The 18,511-nt window shown below is 35.4% G+C and overlaps 2 protein-coding genes across 2 annotated transcripts; one reads left to right on the top strand and one right to left on the bottom strand.

The window, feature by feature from the left end:
- Positions 1–59: 59 nt before the first annotated feature.
- On the bottom strand, positions 60–7,093 carry LOC143453176 (baculoviral IAP repeat-containing protein 3-like). Its single transcript, XM_076954351.1, has 13 exons — positions 6,234–7,093; positions 6,065–6,139; positions 5,227–5,386; positions 4,881–5,103; positions 4,526–4,571; positions 4,034–4,164; positions 3,750–3,835; positions 3,219–3,404; positions 2,795–3,063; positions 2,598–2,697; positions 2,081–2,425; positions 1,576–1,931; positions 60–1,468 (listed from the first exon to the last, which is right to left on the bottom strand). Exons 1-13 carry the CDS (start codon positions 6,313–6,315, stop codon positions 1,269–1,271), a joined length of 2,259 nt encoding a protein of 752 aa, XP_076810466.1. The 5' UTR covers positions 6,316–7,093; the 3' UTR covers positions 60–1,268.
- Positions 7,094–11,324: 4,231 nt separating this feature from the next.
- LOC143453184 (uncharacterized) lies at positions 11,325–18,102 on the top strand. The gene is made up of 9 exons (XM_076954367.1): positions 11,325–11,463; positions 11,560–11,687; positions 11,795–11,831; positions 15,387–15,485; positions 16,237–16,290; positions 16,409–16,554; positions 16,634–16,730; positions 17,597–17,693; positions 17,770–18,102. Exons 1-9 carry the CDS (start codon positions 11,406–11,408, stop codon positions 17,888–17,890), a joined length of 837 nt encoding a protein of 278 aa, XP_076810482.1. The 5' UTR covers positions 11,325–11,405; the 3' UTR covers positions 17,891–18,102.
- The last annotated feature ends 409 nt before the right edge of the window (positions 18,103–18,511 follow it).

Below are 18,511 nucleotides of genomic sequence, written 5' to 3'. Positions count from 1 at the left end.
AATGTAGCTACGGCCTGGAATTCATTTGGTTAAGCATAAAGTTGTTTTATTTTGCAAGACAACTGTACACGACACTAAAGACTTCAAAGCAGGCAATGATGACGAGTATTGATTCAAAAATAGGTCGTCATTAAATAATAAAAATCTCTTTGTCAAACGCCTATTAATTTGCAAAAATACCAAAATCTGTTACTTAACGTTTAAATTTGTCTCTCTGATATACACAACTGCTTTCCGAAACAATGATGATTAGGGAGGCACTTGTTGTGATTGGCGACATAATTATTTACTTGTTGTGTTTTTCATGCTTAATGTCGATACTCTTCCCCCTAACCCATGAGGTTCGGCCTTATGGTGGAACGACACCACAGTCGACAATAAAAGTTGTCTTGAACGCAGTGACGGTTAAGCAGGAGTTCGTCGATGATCAGTAAGTCAATTTAAACATTGACATTGGCAAAAATAGTAAACTTTAGCTGTCACTATTTGACCGGGTAAAATCGTACGTTGACAGCTATTTTACGTAGTTTGTTGTTAACCTAATCTTATTGTTATAACTTATAACAAAGTAAGTAAATTAAATCTAGGTTCTAATCTAAGCTAAATATAAATTTATTTAAATCCTGAATACTCTAGCTAAAATATTACATGTCCATTCTCCTAACCTAACCGCCTATATTTAACAGTCATATGCTTACAATGAAGTAGCCCTTTCTAAAATTTACATTTACGTATATTTGAAAAAGTCTAAAGTGAACAAAATTCAGTAAATACTTCAAACAGCTCATTTAGGATGCATTGTCCAGTACGTACTTTGACAACTAGCCAGCTTTTTTTAAGGAATGATTGTGCATTCCCATTGACTCTCTGCAAAAGTGTGTTAGCCTCGATAAAGTTGAGCAATAGCTTAAATGAGTTCGTAGCCGAAGCAAGATTTTATTGTTTATAAGTAAAGGTTGCTTCAGTCATTTTCAAACCTGGTATATTTACTTTAACCAGATTTTGAAAGCGAGGGGGCCCGCCATAATTCTAATTTTTCGGACGCGGACGCTTTTCGAAGTGAATGGAGAAGTTTAATTGGGCAAGAAAAATATTAATGTGTGCAGTTACAAGCTATACAGCTCTAACTACCCATGTGGCAAAATATGCGAAAGTTTCCTCCGTTTCATTAGGCCTGCAAATTGTTGCACTCAGGTAGGCCCACAACATTTCAATGTTCTATAAAACCTATGGCAACCCTATGGCAACCCTACGGTATGGTATAGAATCTATACCATGTAGGCCCGTATTAGTTTTTCTGCTTTCCGCTTGCACAGTGGGCATTGAGTAGCTTGTAAGGAACAGTCATGGCAAAGAGCTAAATGTCCACACGGCGTTATGAGAGTTACTGCAACCTTTTGATAGCAGAGCTTACATTGCCTGGCTCTTTCCAACTGTTTTAGCTTTACCGCAAGTCTTTGCGTTTGATCTGAAAAGAAGATGATGTTTTTAACTTTTCCAACTTTAAATTGTTTCCACAGCTTAAACGAGTAATTAATTACTTTCGTAAATTAGCTGAGTTTGTTTAGTATTTACCAGATTTTAGTAGTTTAGTTGATGTAGGGTTATTAAGATGTCTGCTCGTTATAGTGCTGTCAATATCGTGGTCATCTCTCCTCTTTAAAAATCCTTGGTGAACAGCGGAAGATGTCGCATCTTTGTTGTCTTGCTTTCGTCCTCCAGTCGTTACTTGCTTCGTAATCTGCTCAGGTACGGACATACTGGTTCCTGTTACATCACCATGGCATTCTCCATCACTTGCAGTCTCTTCCTGTGAAGTTGCATTCATCAATGAATCTTCATCTAATTCAGGCTGAAGGTCTGGCGTCGAGAGTAAAACCTCAACCAGTTCTTCAGCGTTGGTGAATCCCACGCCCGTGTCGAATTTTCTTCTGCAAAAAGAAGACGTTTGAGCTTATCTATATTTTGTAAATGTAATGGGTGTTACCGTAGTTTATGAATGTGCTGCATGGCACATATCATAGTGAGCGGAACAATCGCGCGTTTAAATGCAAAGTCTTACAGTAGTTACAACACCCACTCGTTTACTAAACGTTGCGCTGTGTGTTTGTTGAATCCCATTTTGACCACAACGTCGACCAAGTTACGCTCTCGTTGTTGCATCATCTCATCTGCGACAACAACAGAACTGGATGAAAGAACGGGCATCGACGCTCCGCTGAGAACGGCTCCAGCGCTAGGGACAAGATGTGGGTCACACATGATTGACCTAGGTGGAAGAACCGGAGTCGGATCCGAAAAGTGGAATCGAGCGGTGCGAGTGTCAAATCTTGAATTCCGTAATACCGGTCGAGGTAGATTAGGATATTTGTTGAATAAGTCCTTTACGAATTGCATTCCTTTACGGCGAAGAACAAACTCACACCTGAAAAATGAACCATATTGTGATGATGACGGTCGATAGTTTGGTGACGGAAAAATTAGTTAAAACAGTAAAAGAATTTTTTGAATTTAGCAAAAAAATAACAATGTATTAACATATATCGACATAAACATATAAGCATAAAAATATCAATATAACAACATAATTGACCTACCCAGGAAACCATTTGGCATGCTCGGTCCACGGTTCATCGTTTGGATCCCAGTTTTGCAATCCACCATTGCAATACCAGCACTTCGTACGATCTCGTTGACCTGAACAGCAAATAACTTATTTTACCTGACATGTCCTGAATAATTTTGTGTGACTTGCATTTTATCTAAGCTTTTTTCGTAAATGTTTAAGTCTTACCAAGAAAAAAGAAACCGGCTTTTGCAATTTGTTGTTTGGTGGCTTTCACTTTTGCACTTGGCCATCTTCGATCAAAAGTGTCAAGACGCATTTCTTCTCTTCGCATATGAGGATTAACGGGATTCAAGCAAGGAAAATGGACTTTTAGTTGAGCAAGTTCTGCCGGACTCGGATCTGGAGGCTCAGGCAAACCAAATACTGGATCACCCAAAAAGTCACTTGTTTGTGGAGGCAACGGCACATTCCTGGTTTCAATGTTCTGAGACATTCTGCAAGAAATTTCAATTTAATTAAACCTTTGTAAAACGTATGGCTGAAATGCATCTGTAAAGTAAAACTAAAATACGTAAGAGTATTTGTAATATACTTTCATATCCATCACTTGCCAAGACATCATAGTAATGCAAATTTGGCAGGTCCTTACTTGCATTTGAGAAAATGACGTCGATGTTCAGTTGGTACGTCATCTCCAGATCTCCAATTGCGAAGAACTCCGGAGCACGAGAAACACTGCACTCGATCTAAGTTGCCCAGATAGAAAAAGCCTGATTTTGCCAGGGTCATGGGAGTCACAGTCGTATACGTCGAAGTCCACGTTTCAAAAGACTTTCTAAAAATATAAGTTTTTGTTAGCTATAGATATAGAACCTTTCGCTTTTTATGAAAACGGCAACAGGTATATTTAAGAATGGAGGAAACGGTGATTGAAATACGTTGGCAAGCTTATATTCTCATGGAGATGTTGCAGATGAACAAAATTGAAAAAACCACTAGAATTATTATTTCCAAAGTTGAAAAGACAAACAATAAAATCTTCGAATGAGATCTTGATATCCAATAAAATCTTCGTCGAAAGTCTTACTTCACACGTATAAAATGAAAAAAAATTGGTTTTATGCTGTCCAACTTTTATAACAGGCTATATGTTTATAGGCAATATAATTGGGTTCATTACCTTCTATCATTCTCTTTTTTGAGATCAAGTTGGATTGTTATCAAAGCTTTATGTTCACTGGATATAATATTGGCTAGTTCCAGACCCTTTGAAATCATTTGAAAACTGTTACTTTAGTGGAATAAATATAGGTATTGATTTTTAAAGGTTTTTGAATCATTGTTTCTTACAATTTCAGCAATTCCATGACAAATAAGAATTTTTTACATACTTAAATAGACTTTTACTGTAAGCCTACTATCAGGACGCAGGAAACAGAGACATTTAAGTCGAAATAATTGCACCTCTAAATGAGATGTTGTCATTTCCATTGCATTGGCTGTTTGAACAGGTGAGCGCCCACCAGTTGTCGCTGTAGAGCTGACGTTATTGCAGCTAAGTTGAAACGAGTTCATGTTTTCCAATATCTTTTGGCCTAAGCAGAAAACGAGTAACTTTAATTAGACAATTAGTTCATATTTACAATAACTGTAAGTTACACGGTTTTTTCTTTTTACCACCTTGCATGTAGGCCTACACAATAGTTTATGAGCTTAGACCTACTCTTATATTTAATTAAACAATTAAAACGTGTGCGTGTTCCGTTAAACAATTAACGTTGTAAAAACAACGTCCAGTCACACACGCTTGCACATATAACACAAGGATGTCAGAAAGCCATAAAATAAAGATTTCATTATGAACCAAAATATAACCAACTGCGCCAGCTTCTTAACTCTGAGAAACTAAAAAACTTTAAGAGTGCAATAAGACTAAAGGAAATGACGTCACGCTACCTGGGAAATCCGCTTGAGTTTTAGTAACGGCCTGTTCCTTAGTCATCTGAAATAAATATTGTTAATAAGTGTCATAAGCGTTTAATTTGTGCAAAATATATTCATCTGAAACTTGAGAAAAGTAAAACTCTTATGTAAGCTTGACGTAACTTGAATATACGATTAACTGATGTGCTTAATGTGCTCTCTGTCACCTTCGATATCAGCCTTTGTACCTTAAACTCTTTGGACTGATTTAACTATACTCGTGGATGTGGTGATTGTTACGTTATTACGGCATTGTTAGTTAGTGCATCTTACACGCTATAAAAGCGTAGTGAGTTTACTTATTCATCTTATACAGTTTAACACTCACATAGTAAGACCCATTTGAAAATATGGATGAAGTTGCTGAGGAGTACCCACTGTCAATGCTATCCGTTTTCACTCTTGGTGCTTCTATGCGAAAATTCACTGGGCGACAACTGATGGCGACATTTAAGTGATCTTTTCCCATCACTAGAAGGCAGTTGGGTCGATGCCATTTCAATGATCTCGGATCATCTCCGTGCTCCCATTCCTGAACTTGTGCGCCACAGCTTAACAAGATAAAAGTTGCTTTTGAAACGTTTTTGTGTATAAAATGCTCTGCTTTTTAACACAGTGTATGGCGGTTTTATTGGCAATTTTCACTTATAATATACTATTGTTGTCATACTCACCTAAAACATTTAACTCTGTCTTTATATCCGGTGTAGAGGAAGCCGTGGGCCGCTAAAAGACAGGGGTTAACTGGAGTATATTCTGGAAACTTCTTAAATGTACTTAGCCGGTACGTTTCTTTATTGGCGTCACCCGGAAGGATATAAACACTCTTTTGTCCTGCCAAATATAATAACAATACAATATACACCCGAATAATATGTCCTTAGACGTGTAGATAGCTTCACTACAGTATACTTTAAAAAATTAAATACCATCTGTATAATTGATTTTGCATATCCGTTTAGTCGTGTTGTAACGCATTAGTTAAATAACTTTGATTAGCTGTTTTAAGTAATCTTTATCAAATAGCAGTCACGCAATGCGGAGGTCAAAGGTGAAAAACAAGCCGGAATGGATGGTAATAGAACAACAGACTGATTCAACAAGTTTTGCTGATGCAGACGTTGCAAATAATACTAAAAGTGCAAGTCAAATATTGCCTACAGTATATACAGCAGGTTCTCTTTGTGCTGGTGGTGTAACTTCTGTTATCTACGCTCAGGTAATTAAGTGAAACGTTTGCGACATTGTGAAAATAAACCGGTTTAAACTTTGTTTGAACTACAATTAAAACGGGGAGAGTCACGAAGGTCGTTGTGTCCCATTTTGTTTAGTGTCAACAAACTAAAGAGGAAATATAATTTAAAGGCCTCGATGGTGCAATCTAGTTTCCCAGGCGAAAGCGTCTTTCTGTTTGTGATCGTTCAGCTAAATTGATTGTTAATCAGTAACGTAAAACCAACTAGAGACTATACAACAAGCTAGCTAGTTCCTTGTATGCAATTTCTAATATACCTGGCGGGTCTTTTTGGCGTTCATAGTTTCTGCCATCAGCTACTACATTTTTTGTTTCTTCATTGAACCGTTTATCTGTTAAAAACATTTTAACAGTTTAAAAAGAAAAAAAATTTCCTTTTTACTTAATCTTCTTCACCTTGAAAATAATTAAACTCATTTTTCTTACCTGACATTGATTGTCTGAGATTTAAGGGACCTGTTTTCATTGAAGTAGCGTTTTCAGACGTCTGGAATCTGGTATCAGACATTTGTTTGCACAAGAAACGCAGACAAAAAGATAATTCACACTCGCATACAAGTAGTACAACACAGTTTTATACAATGTATGCTTGCAAGGTCTTTGCACTCGTTCAAGTTTTTTCTTTTTTTCTTAAATATAGTTTATATTCCTTGTCTTGGATAAGTTTTTCATTCACGGTGATCTTCAATTTCATAAATTGAAATTTTGAAACAGATTTAAGCAAACGCTTCTCCTCCACTTTGAATGCTGTGCTAAGATTGAAAGCAGTTCAAAATGGAGTTTTCCTAAATGAAAACAACAGATAATTTTGTAAACATTTTACAATTTAAAAAGTCATCAACAAGATTGGTGAAAGTGGCAGCTACAGCGGTTAGTACATTGCAAAACTTGGATATTTTCAAAAATCGATTTCAAGCTTTAGTTTTAGCATTTTCAACATTTTTTCAAATGAAATCAGCCACTTGCGTAATAACCATCTTCACATGTGACCATTTCATTACTAAAAACCCCAGCTAATGAAGTAATTATTGAAAAGTGACATGTCAAACTTGATGGCCACGGCATTGCCACCACATCGGATTGCACCAACACGGAATTGCACCAAAAGGGACTTGCAACCATATAGAATTGCACACGTTCGGTCTCTGGGACTGCAAGTATACTGCAATACATAAGGAAATACGTTACGTACGTATCGTGTATAGTAGTTAAATGATTTATGAAAACATATTTAGCCTAACAGGTGAGTTGCACTCGATGACGTTGAGTGCAATCCAATGTGGGTGCAAACTCCATGGATGCAACTCCTTGGGTGCAATCGCGCGTGGGTGTAATCATTATGGAAACATCAAAAATAAACACCTAAACCTCAAAGGAAAATAAACAGACAAATACACTGCAGTTCATAAAATGTTTAAAACCAAATCTGTCGCTGAAGTTTGACTTTAAATCTGGGATTGCAGCATAGTCACTAAAATTGCATTGTTCTCTTTAGCAGCAGTCTTCGTCTGGGACAAGTCCCTGATAGGACAAAAGCTATATTGCAAAGCTAAAGCAGAGGAAAAAAAGCGTTGAGGGATTTCCCCGCTTTACCAATGCCCGTCGGTATTATTGATACTTGGAAAGACCTACTCAAGCTATTTTCAGAAATCGAATGCTAAACAAATATTGAAAAATGCTTGACCTTTCACTGCTGTGACAAGCTTGGAGATAGCCATCATTTATTCGTCAAGCGATCCTGTTTCATATTGCTCATATTCAAACTTGTTTTTGCAATGTTTGTGTTTTCAAAGTTTGATTTATGAAGACTGGATGGCAATTAAGAATATTTGAAATATATTGGTTCAATACTCTTCTCTATTCCATAGTATAATTTACTTATAATTATTTGAAAAAGCAACACAATCCGCTTTAGGCAACTTCGAACGCAGACGAGCCTATATGTTCTGCTTTTGCAGCTATATCAAATCGTTTATCTTTCAATAAACTTGCTAGGTTGCACGCAACGGGTGACGTCCATTTATATCAAAAACAGGAAGCGAAAGAAAAAAGTTCATGAAAACTTTAAGGGCGATGAACAACCAGTAAGAATTATTTTTTTTAATTAATTTTTCATGGAACCTGTTCCTTTGGTCAAAAGCATCGGACAAACTACCAGGTGCATAAATTTTCAAACTCGTCTAAATTCTCAACAACTTCAACAAATACAGTAAAGAAAAAGCCCAAAACACAACACACAACGCGTTTAAACATTTGTCGCATGACATTTTTGGGAGACAAAAGGTTTTGTGGAAAAACAGAGGATTATAAAAAGATAAAGAAATAAGTTATAAAAGAAAAGAGAGCTAGTCATACACAAATATATATGTAATGCGGACATGCGGAGCTGTATAGTGACTCCATGCATTAAGGTTGCGCGTTCTTCTCTGTCAGCAGAGTAACCGCACGGTGAAACAGTATAGTCCAAAGCAAATTCAAGTTTGTATAACAAGCGATACAGTAAGAAAACAGTTCACTGATGAATATAAGTCAAAAGATTGCGATTCTCGAAAGGCCAGCAGACGTTTAATAAACTTTAATTTGTAAAATGTAGAAAGGATGCAGCAGATGTGACTTGATTAATGAAAGCACGTGCGGTAAGCTCGGCAACAATGCATAGCTTTAAGGAAATAAATCAGTGGCAGTTAAACACGAAAGAACACGGCGATACCGCCGCAATGTAAATTTGTAGCGATAAAGAGCTATTAGAATGCGTGGGAACGTTGCGGTTATATTTGTTAATTTTTAAATTATCATTTGTTTGTCGGCTTTTGTATTTTATCTTATAAACCGCAGACGTCACGTAACTTGTTTTCGAAAAAGGCCAAATAAGCATGAGAATTGATACCCGTTTTGATCAATAGGCTGCGTTACAATAAGCTGTAATCTGTGACAAAGTGACCGCTTTGAACAAAAACACCTAGTCTTACTCAAGATATTTTAAATAGACAAAAAAACACCAGAAGCAAAAAAAGAAAGTTGTTGGATACTTTTTATTCATTTTCCATTAAAAATGTCTTTTAATGCAAATTTAGAAAACTTTAACAAAATAACTGAAGTTTTGGTTTTTACAGACCATTCTATTGATGCCAAGGAAGTAATCATATACAGTAATATTCAAATGACGTGGAATCTGTTGCTGTAAACAGTGAATAAAAGCGGCTTTTAGAAATAAAGTAGTTAAGAGTCCAAGCCCCATTAACAGATGCTTTGCAGCCCAATGTGAGAGATGTTCGTTCTTCATTCGTTTTGTCATAAAAATCTCAAACCATAATTGTGTATTTGTTCTTCTATATAACATGCTAATAATGTGGACTAATTATTGCTTGTATTTATTTCATACGCTACACACTTATGCTTTATTTATAGAAACCATACCAACAAATATATCTCCGTGGGATATTTCAAATAATATTTGCCTGCCTAGTCGGACTCCAATTCCCGGAACTTTTTCGATTATCCCCTTTCTGATGAACTGCTAAATTTGCCAGATAAACTTTTATCATTCAATGACATCATCGAATATCCTATGACGTCAAATAAACTTAAACGTGACCATGACAACGAGGTAATTTTCTAATTTGACGGAATCGTATTGAACGCCATCGATTCTCCTTTCTACAAACGGCAATTTTTTAACAAGTTGTGAGTTTTAACGTTGAAAACCGTCGTTATATTGAAAAACTGTGTTTAAGGTTTATGTTGTTTTTAAATAATAATGAAAAACTTCTCCAGTTTTAAATATGTTTATTAGTGTTATTCGTTTATTAGCCTATCGACTTTTCTCGCCAAAACAGAGAATGTTTTTCGAGAGGTTTTTGGTATGAAATATAACAATGTTTTAAGTTAACAATTTAATTTTATTTAATTCAGCCAATTTATTCAATGTAGACAGGACCACCCTAGCTATAACCTCGTCACCTTGAACCATAAGTGTAGCAAATAAATATCCCCTCAAGCACATCTGATGCTTACAAATGAACAACTACTGACTACAAATGCATCCCCTTTCAAAGTTCTAGTGTAATGGTACAGACTATAGCGATATTATTGATTGCGTCAAGGATGTCATTTCAATTCGGTTTCGAAGAAACATGAGATGGACGTTTATCTGCATAATAAAAGCTAAATGTGGATAACAATAATTAAAAGGAAACCATAGCTATGAGTGAATGCTGCCTCAGCATTGTACGGTGTACAGTTTCCCAGATAAAATTACATAATTTTGAAAAGCGTCGTTTCCTTAATTTTCGTAAACCTCCTCTATACAGTTTGTCGTTTTTGATGCTTTTACGTCATCGAAAGGGCTGGTGCGATACGACAGTGGTCATAGGTGACAAGAAAAAGGCCTCGTATTGATGAAGGTAACAGCACGTTAGTTTTTCTAGGTCATACGGTATAAATTCTGCAGCAGTTAGTTTGCGTTACAAAATGAACAAGGCCATTTTTTATATTAAAAATATTTTGTTTCACACCTAGGTCGGATTTCCGGGAACACTATAACATTTCGATGTATAAATAAACCTATATTAAAGACCTTTATTATGGCTTGTTTTGCCAAACGGCATTTGCTTTCAAATAAGCGTAATTTTAATGCTACTTCCTTGTATTACATAATCTTTTGGGAATAGGCTCCCTGCTTGTTGATTAGCATTAATGAAATGTTTACGGAAATTTGCTTTTTAAAATTTAAATTTTAACAATGTCAGCTTGTCTATAAAAACGGACAAATGACGTGAAAATTTGCGTGCTATTTGCGACATGGCTACGTTTGTAATTTTGCATTCAAAGCAAAGTTTAAAGCAATAGACTAGCAGTGCAGTGCGTAGGATTCAAACTACTATACAATAAGAACTAGGCAACATATTACCAATAACTTTTATTTATCGTGTAAAGGAATTCATACGCTATTTTCCTGAGAAACATTATTACAATCCCCTGCTTAAAACACTTTCAACTTAAAAAGTGAGTGTGCAAGTTCCATGCTTAAGTAGACCAATATATACCATCGAAAATATCTTGCTACTCAGACAATAACTGGGAATGTATTTATTCTGGTCAGTAAATTCAATCCGTTTATTTAAAAATGGACAAATAATATAAAATTTGAATGAGCCTAACTAAGCGTCAGCCCTTTCTCTTTCCCCCTTCTCTTCTCTTTCATTTTCTCTCCTTTTTTTCTCATATGAAACCGACGAGCCGACACTGTTTCGATGTAAAATGGACCTTTATTAGAGACTCTTATTATAGCTAAGCTTGCCAAGCCGAGCTGGTTTCCAAATAAAGGTTATTTTAATATCACTTCCTTGTTTTAGATAACCTTTTCACAATAGGTTTTCAGCTTGTTGATTAGCATTAATGAAATGTTTATGGAAATTTGCTTTTTAAAATTGAACTATTAACAATGGCAGCTCGTCTAAAAAATTGTAACTAATTTCCGACATAAGCACAGGCGAAAATTGTCCCATAACGTTCGTATTACTTATGAGCACAGTTTGTTGATATTTCTTAGTTGTTAAGTCACCAGTATTAAGAAAAGTTATTTAAAAGTTTATCGAAATGGAAATGCGTAATGTGAATGAACAGGAGAACATTTACGAGGACTATATTGTTGATCGTAAGTTGTAAAACTAATGCCGGTTTGTACACGGGTTTATGTTTTACTTCATATTTTGTAATGATATTAGAACTTTAAGCAAATTATTTTTTATAGCACAAATTCCTAGAAGGCCCGAAATCAAAAGGGAAAATAGTCAAAATAAATGGATAATTGCTGCGACTTTGGTTGGCGTTTTCATCATTGCAGCAGTTGCTTTTTTAGCGACTGTGGGTTACACACAGGCAAGTATATTTGAAACTTTATATAAGAAGTATGATAAAAATATGTATTCTATCGGGCATAATGAGGTCCAAACAACAAATATATCGGTTCTGTTTTTTAAATGCAGGTGCAACAGCTACATGATGAAACTTCTCGGCTCAGAGGTAAATTTTAAATTTATGCAGTTTTTTTAAATTTGTTTAGTTTTTTAAACGGCTGTTTTTTTAAAATTGGGTTGTCTTGAAACATCATTCATTTACTATTTGTCTAGATTAGGGTTGGGCTTTTTGCGCATATAAATTATGCAGCAGGAGTTTGTTTTTTCTGTAGTTCTCGTTATGTTAAACATTTGCTACTTCATTGTAAGACCAGCTCATATCATAAATCTTTGATTATAATAAGTTGAGTTCTTGAGCAAGAAAGCAAACAAAGGGGAACCAAGTTTACAGTTAAATAAAAAGCATTTTTATGAGAGCAAATTTGTTAAACATACCTAGATCAGGTTCTAAATTTTCGGAGCAAGATCACAGGATTTTTGGTCCGAAAAAATTTTCATCTTTGCTTGTTCCAAAACTACATCTAACTATCGCTTTCATTTTTTCCTTCCACGATTTTTACCACACTAATATTCGGAACTATGTTCTCAGTGCCTGTGATATGTTGCTGAAAAAAGGCATCGTCAATATCGTGGTCATTTTATAAGCACCATGAAAATGAAAATTTTCAACATGTTTCAACTGTGTTTGGAGTGTTTATAAGTTTTATTTATTACAAACAAACCATCAAATTCCTAACAACAACAAGCTGATGCCAATGCAAATATTTTAGGTGGATTTTGCATATTCTAAGGAAGTAGTTGCATATTCTATTTTCAGTTCTGTTCGAAGTAAATTGGGAAAACTGAGCTAAGAATCACTGGTCTATTATGAACACACTGACCATTATTTTATTCTAACTGGGCGTGTTGTTGGTGTCTCATAATCTCAGAGTCTTGAGCTCGAGCATCACGCGGGTTCACAAATGCGCTAACAAGGCGTGTTGTTGGAGTTGATTGTTTTGAATTATTGCTTGATTGAGTGTTCGCTAACCTGATAGCCTAGTGAAGTACCACAGTACCAAAGCCGAAATGTTAATGTCCTGAAAATTGATATATTATTATTGATTCTCAACGATACGGTTACTGTTTTTAGAGCAAAGAATAAACTGCATACGGAAGACTGTTAATAGCAGACTCCTAACGTCTGACTTAGCAACATCAGAATTAACGCGTTGAGCGCTGTAGTACGAATGACGTAATTCGGAAGTAATAATACGTTGCGTATACTAGACACGGCCAAAATATAGTAGACTACAGCGGTTATTGTCAAATACACGCCATAAAGCACTAATAAGATTATAATATCATCAGATCTGCAGGAGAATTCTGTAGGAATAAGGGCTAAATATGAAAATTAGCATAATTTCACTACTATATTCTAACTAGTATTGTTTAGAGGTGCATCGAAATTTCGGTAGGTAGAATTAATTAAAAACGACCGAATCGGGTGAAAAGTCCAAATTCGGTTTTTGGCCGAAAATCGATTATTTACGATACTTCTAAAAACCTGCTTGAAATGTCTTTCATTGCAAAATAACTTAACAACAGCGAATAGGATTGTCGTTGCACGTAATAGGTGTCTAAGTGTGAAGCTAACTTCTTCTTTGCTGGCACTCTCCTCTTATACGGGTAGTCACAAGCGTTTGCTTTAATTTCTTCGCTGGTGCGCAATAAAAACAACGCTCCTCATCATTCGCCAATAAACGCACAAGTCCATCTGACAGAGCAAGTAAAACTCTTGTCCACAAAATCACAGCGTGATAACTATAAGTAAGATGTGAGACTAGAAGTTGCGGGCAGCGTAACATGTCTTAGGGGAGTTGTAGGTAATGGCGTAAACGGTGTATGTGTGTATAAAACTTACTAAAACAATAAAAAGAGTGACAAGTGGCATATCTATAAGATACTAAAATCAAACACGCAGTCACACACCGTGTACAAGAATGGTCGCAATAATGTGAGTGAAATACATCTTAATATACGCCTAAAAATACATCGTGGAATACACCAAAAAACCTTTATGTATTTCCTAAATTTGTAGTGTGGCTTATTTATTTTCCATTCAGAGGAGGCATAGTTACGTCACAGGCAACAAATAAACTTAAGAAGTGTCCTAAGGCAACAACCCACTATCCGAAGAAGACCAGTAAAGTTATAAACGTTATAGAATATATTGTAATCTATAAGTATGCTTATTACAGTATCATGATACTGAGCAGTACACATAGGATTATGTGCATTTTTTCAAGACAATCATAAAATATTCTGCTTAGTAAATTTGATATAATTGTGTGAAACAACTTATGAACAGAAGCAAACGTTCCACAAAAAATCATTTTCTCTTCTGATTTTGAAAACGTTCAACAACGCAACCCCCGCGTTACCAAATCACCGTCTTGGTTTATAAAGGCATCCAGGCCGGATAGCGACTGTCAAAACAGCGACTGTCATAATGGCAACTTCATAATAGCGACGTAATCAAGTGAGCGACATTCCAAACAGCGATTGTATAAATGCCGACCGCATTAAAACAGCGACTGTTATGATAGCGACTTAACTAGGCGTACCATATTTTTTTGATTGAAAAGCGGAAGAAAATGCAAACAAGTACCGGAACCGTACGAAATAAGTTCTTTCAATAACCTAACTGCAAAAAGATCATCTCCTCCTCCTCCTAGCCTACTATTACTGAACAGTGAACAAGCGAATGCGCTAACAATCAACTCACCACTGGACCAATTACCCGCTACAATGATGTAATAATTACTTTCACATTGCAATTGCAAGGCTTGACGACTTTCTGTTGTTTGGCTTGACTAGCCTATTTCTTTTTAAATCATGTGACTTCTATGGATAGTCCAAATAAAATGTTGTTTTAAAGTCCCTTTTGGTTTCAATCTTTCACTACGCAGTGTTTGCCTGTTTGTGCGTGCATACGTGTGTAGAGAGGTGTGGGGGATGGAAGGTATGTGTGGAGGGGTGAAAGAGTGCGTGTGCGCGTAAGCCTTGGATTTAATAAAAGAAGTGAGGTCGCTGTTGTGGCAGTCGCTGTTTTTGATGAATCGCTGTCGTGTAGTCGCTCTATTGACAGTCGCTGTTTTAAATGAATCGCTGTCGTGTGGTCGCTCTATTGACAGTCGCTGTTCTGACAGTCGCTATTTGGAACCCGAGCCGTTTAGAAACACTGTCCTAAGCGTTTTACTAGACATAATTTGTTACAGGTATTTCTGTTGTTGTTCCAGTACTTTTAGCTACAATAAAACTAATGTTTACACAGACAGGTCAGCCAATTGTGGATATTAGTCGGTTGAAGCTCTTGGAAATATTCTAGGTAGCAGAGTGGCATATTCCGCCTCAGCGAAGCTTTCCTTATAATCATGAGTTCTATTTTCATCTATTTAATTGAGCATACAACCGATACTCATTAACAACGTGGCAACATGAACTAGGAACAAACAAATTAGCATTAACAAGTCCGAAAGTGACTACTAGTTACTAACGCTAACATATGCTGATAAAAGTCTTTAGTTGTTAAATTTTTGTATGCTGGCAATCGTAATAAATTTTCATTTTATTCACAAATTTGAAAAGCTAAAGTAATATAACTTTAACTCAATTACAGAGTCCCTGGCAAATTCTCAACAGCAGCACACTAAAGCCATTGGAAATGTATCCAGCTACATGATGAATCAACTACATGATGAAACTTCTCGGGTCAGAGGTAAATTTTAAATTTATGCAGTTTTTCAAATTTGTATAGTTTTTTAAACTGTTGTTTTTTTTTAAATTGGGTTGTCTTGAAACATCATTCATTTAATATTTGTCTAGATTAGGGTTGGGCTTTTCGCGGGTATAAATTATGCAGCAGGAGTTTTTTCTGTAGTTCTTGTTATGTTAAACATTTGCTACTTCATTGTAAGACCAGCTCATATCAAAAATCTTTGATTATAATAAGTTGAGTTCTTGAGCAAGAAAGGAGAACCAAGTTTATAATTAAATAAAAAGCATTTTTATGAGAGCAAATTTGTTAAACATACCTAGATCAAGTTCTAAATTCTCGGAGCAAGATCACAGGATTTTTGGTCCGAAAAAATATCATCTTTGCTTGTTCCAAAACTATATCTAACTATTGCTTTCATTTTTTCTTTCCAGATTGTCTTCTGATAGATTTTGGTGTTTAATTGGTCTTACTAATGTAGATAGGACATCGGAACACTAAAAGTTTCTTAAATCAACATATAAATTCTCCTTCGTGTTTAAAACAATTTTATTCATAGGCCTACAGACAACTTCTTGAAAGTAATTCAAAACTTAAACTAAGTCATAAAAGTAGTTTAAAGTATTACAAATACGAAGAAGCAGTTACTTAATATTAAATTTGTTGGAAATTGTTGAATTTGTATGAAGTTTGTATTTGTTTAGGTTTATTTTTTCATGTAAATTAAAACTTATATTTACGTTGAATATAACAGATAGAATGGCCGGGCTAGGACAAAAGTTGAACAACGCCATAAGAAAACTTTCAGGTAACACCTGCTCACGTCGCTTCATAGCCTGAGAGCCATATTTGAACTATTGTAAATGCTTAATAGAAAGCTCCATGTTTTTTTACTGTGTAACATATTTTGCTCATACTTCATATAGAAAAAATGAAAACGTCCATTTCCCCTCATAACTGCAATGTCGTATTTGACAATGGATACACCACGAGTGGAATTTATACAATAAATATCGGTGGTAAGGCCACACAAGTTTATTGTGACATGGAGACAGACGGAGGCGGTTGGATTGTAAGTTCAGCAAATTTTATGAGCACAGATCAGATAAGGTTGGCAAATGTTTTAGTTTTTGTTAAGCATACCTGCTTAGATTTTTCAACGTCGTTTCGATGGAAGTGTTGATTTTTATCGAAACTGGACTTCTTACCAACAAGGATTTGGTAGTTTAAATGGAGAATTCTGGCTCGGTTAGTTATGTTTTATGTTTAAACAATTGTAAGTTAAGAAACATTTATGTTGTAAAATGGTTATCTGTCTGTGCCAATAAACTGCAAATATTACAAAATTTGTGAAGCATCTTCTGGTATGTGCAGAAAACTAATATGTTTTTGACTTTTGCTTTAAGATTATGATGTTTTGCCTATGACTATTTGCCTAGGCCTAGTTTAGTATACAGTGTTGAGAAAATTAATCCAAATTTTGAAGCTTTCAACTTTGTTAAGTAGAGTGGTATATACCGATCGAATTTGATTTATTCTTGTTATAAACAAAATCCACACCACAATTATTTATGCTGGAACAACATTGAATAAATACGTTTTTGTCGAACTCTTTTTGTAAAACATGCCACGTGCTAATCAAGTGTTTTTCTGAATTATTACTTGCTCACACTTCATATTATATATTATATACATTAATTGTGCACAAATTGATATGACTTACACTAATTTCCATAGAATTATAACCATGGTTTTTGATGATGTTTGAGGTTTGAAGTGAAATTTGAGACGCTTTTCCACACATTGTCTTATTGTCTATGACTATGACTATGCATCCAACGTCTTCGGTTATTTGAAAAATGCTTCAAAATTCAGAAATTCCAAAAAATCTAATAATGACTGCATAAGGGCTAAGCTAAAATCGTAATAATCTTATAGTTTTCTGTTTTCAGAAACTAACACGGTTATTCAATGATCTATTCAAGCACACGTTTGAATAACTTTAATCCAAAGTAATAATGACGTAAGAGACAGGGTGTGTTGCAAATGCAAGCAATGTTGCCTATTTATTACATATAACAAAAAAAAGGAATAATCAATTTCTCATTATCAAGGTTTGGATTTACTCCACCAACTTACAACGGGTGCAAGTTATAAACTGCGTGTGGACTTGGAAGATGCTGAAAATAACACAGCCTACGCCGAATATAGGTAAATATCACATAAACAGGATATATCGATATTCGGTTTAAATGACGTATTTAGATAAATTTGTCCGTTTTCACAGAATATTTACGGTTGGTAAAGAATCATCAAATTACACATTAACTGTTGGAGGATGTAGTGGAACTGCAGGTAAGATACGACCGATCACGGAATGTCGCATTAATCAATCGTCATTATTGTAATGCGATGAAAGTTTTGTAATTGACTCACTGGGTAATTATCACAACGACCAACAATTCAGTTCTTATGACCATAATCATGATTCGTGGGTTGGTACCAATGGAATCAACTGCGCAGAAAAATCTCAGGGTGCTTGGTGGTATAATACTCGGGATGGTTATTGCGATGAAAGCAACTTAAATGGAGAATATCTCACACCTGGAGAGATCAACGATAATTTTAGGGGATTGATCTGGCTTGACTGGAAGCGTAATTTTGAGTCGATGAGGAAAACTGAGATGAAGATCAAACCAGTTTAGGAAACGATTAATAACACCAGCTTGTGATCCTTTTAATAGTTATGCAGTTTGGTTTGTTTATTCAATACTTTCAGTTCACAAAAGTCAACATTTTCATAAGTTGATAACACATTTCTTGATTTTCATGTTACAAATTTCATGTTTCTAGATAACCCGGAATAGCTTGTCAAGTATATTTTGCTTCTTAATATCGTAACGTGGCCAGTGATTTTTGTATGTATTTGTGATTTTTGTAGTTTGTTGAATTGGTCGGCCTTCTTTTACGTTCAAGCACTTTCAATTCCATTACCAATTTTGGTTTAAGTTTTCATTTGAAATTTTCAT

Source organism: Clavelina lepadiformis, chromosome 4, assembly GCF_947623445.1.
Source record: "Clavelina lepadiformis chromosome 4, kaClaLepa1.1, whole genome shotgun sequence".
In the NCBI taxonomy this organism is placed as follows: Eukaryota; Metazoa; Chordata; class Ascidiacea; order Aplousobranchia; family Clavelinidae; genus Clavelina; species Clavelina lepadiformis.
Note: the sequence above shows the minus strand (reverse complement) of the source record. Positions and strands in the feature narration are given on the sequence as shown.

What these genes read in the sequence shown, in the direction of transcription:
- LOC143453176 (XM_076954351.1), bottom strand. Translation starts at nt 6,315, where the DNA reads ATGTCTGATACCAGATTCCAGACGTCTGAAAACGCTACTTCAATGAAA. An exon ending in CATGCCAAATGGTTTCCTGG is followed by an intron (nt 2,426 to 2,597) that starts GTAGGTCAATTA and finishes TTCATTTTTCAG; the next exon opens with GTGTGAGTTTGTTCTTCGCC. An exon ending in AACTAAACTACTAAAATCTG is followed by an intron (nt 1,469 to 1,575) that starts GTAAATACTAAA and finishes TCTTCTTTTCAG; the next exon opens with ATCAAACGCAAAGACTTGCG.
- LOC143453184 (XM_076954367.1), top strand. Translation starts at nt 11,406, where the DNA reads ATGGAAATGCGTAATGTGAATGAACAGGAGAACATTTACGAGGACTAT. An exon ending in CGACTGTGGGTTACACACAG is followed by an intron (nt 11,688 to 11,794) that starts GCAAGTATATTT and finishes TTTTAAATGCAG; the next exon opens with GTGCAACAGCTACATGATGA. An exon ending in TGAAACTTCTCGGCTCAGAG is followed by an intron (nt 11,832 to 15,386) that starts GTAAATTTTAAA and finishes ACTCAATTACAG; the next exon opens with AGTCCCTGGCAAATTCTCAA.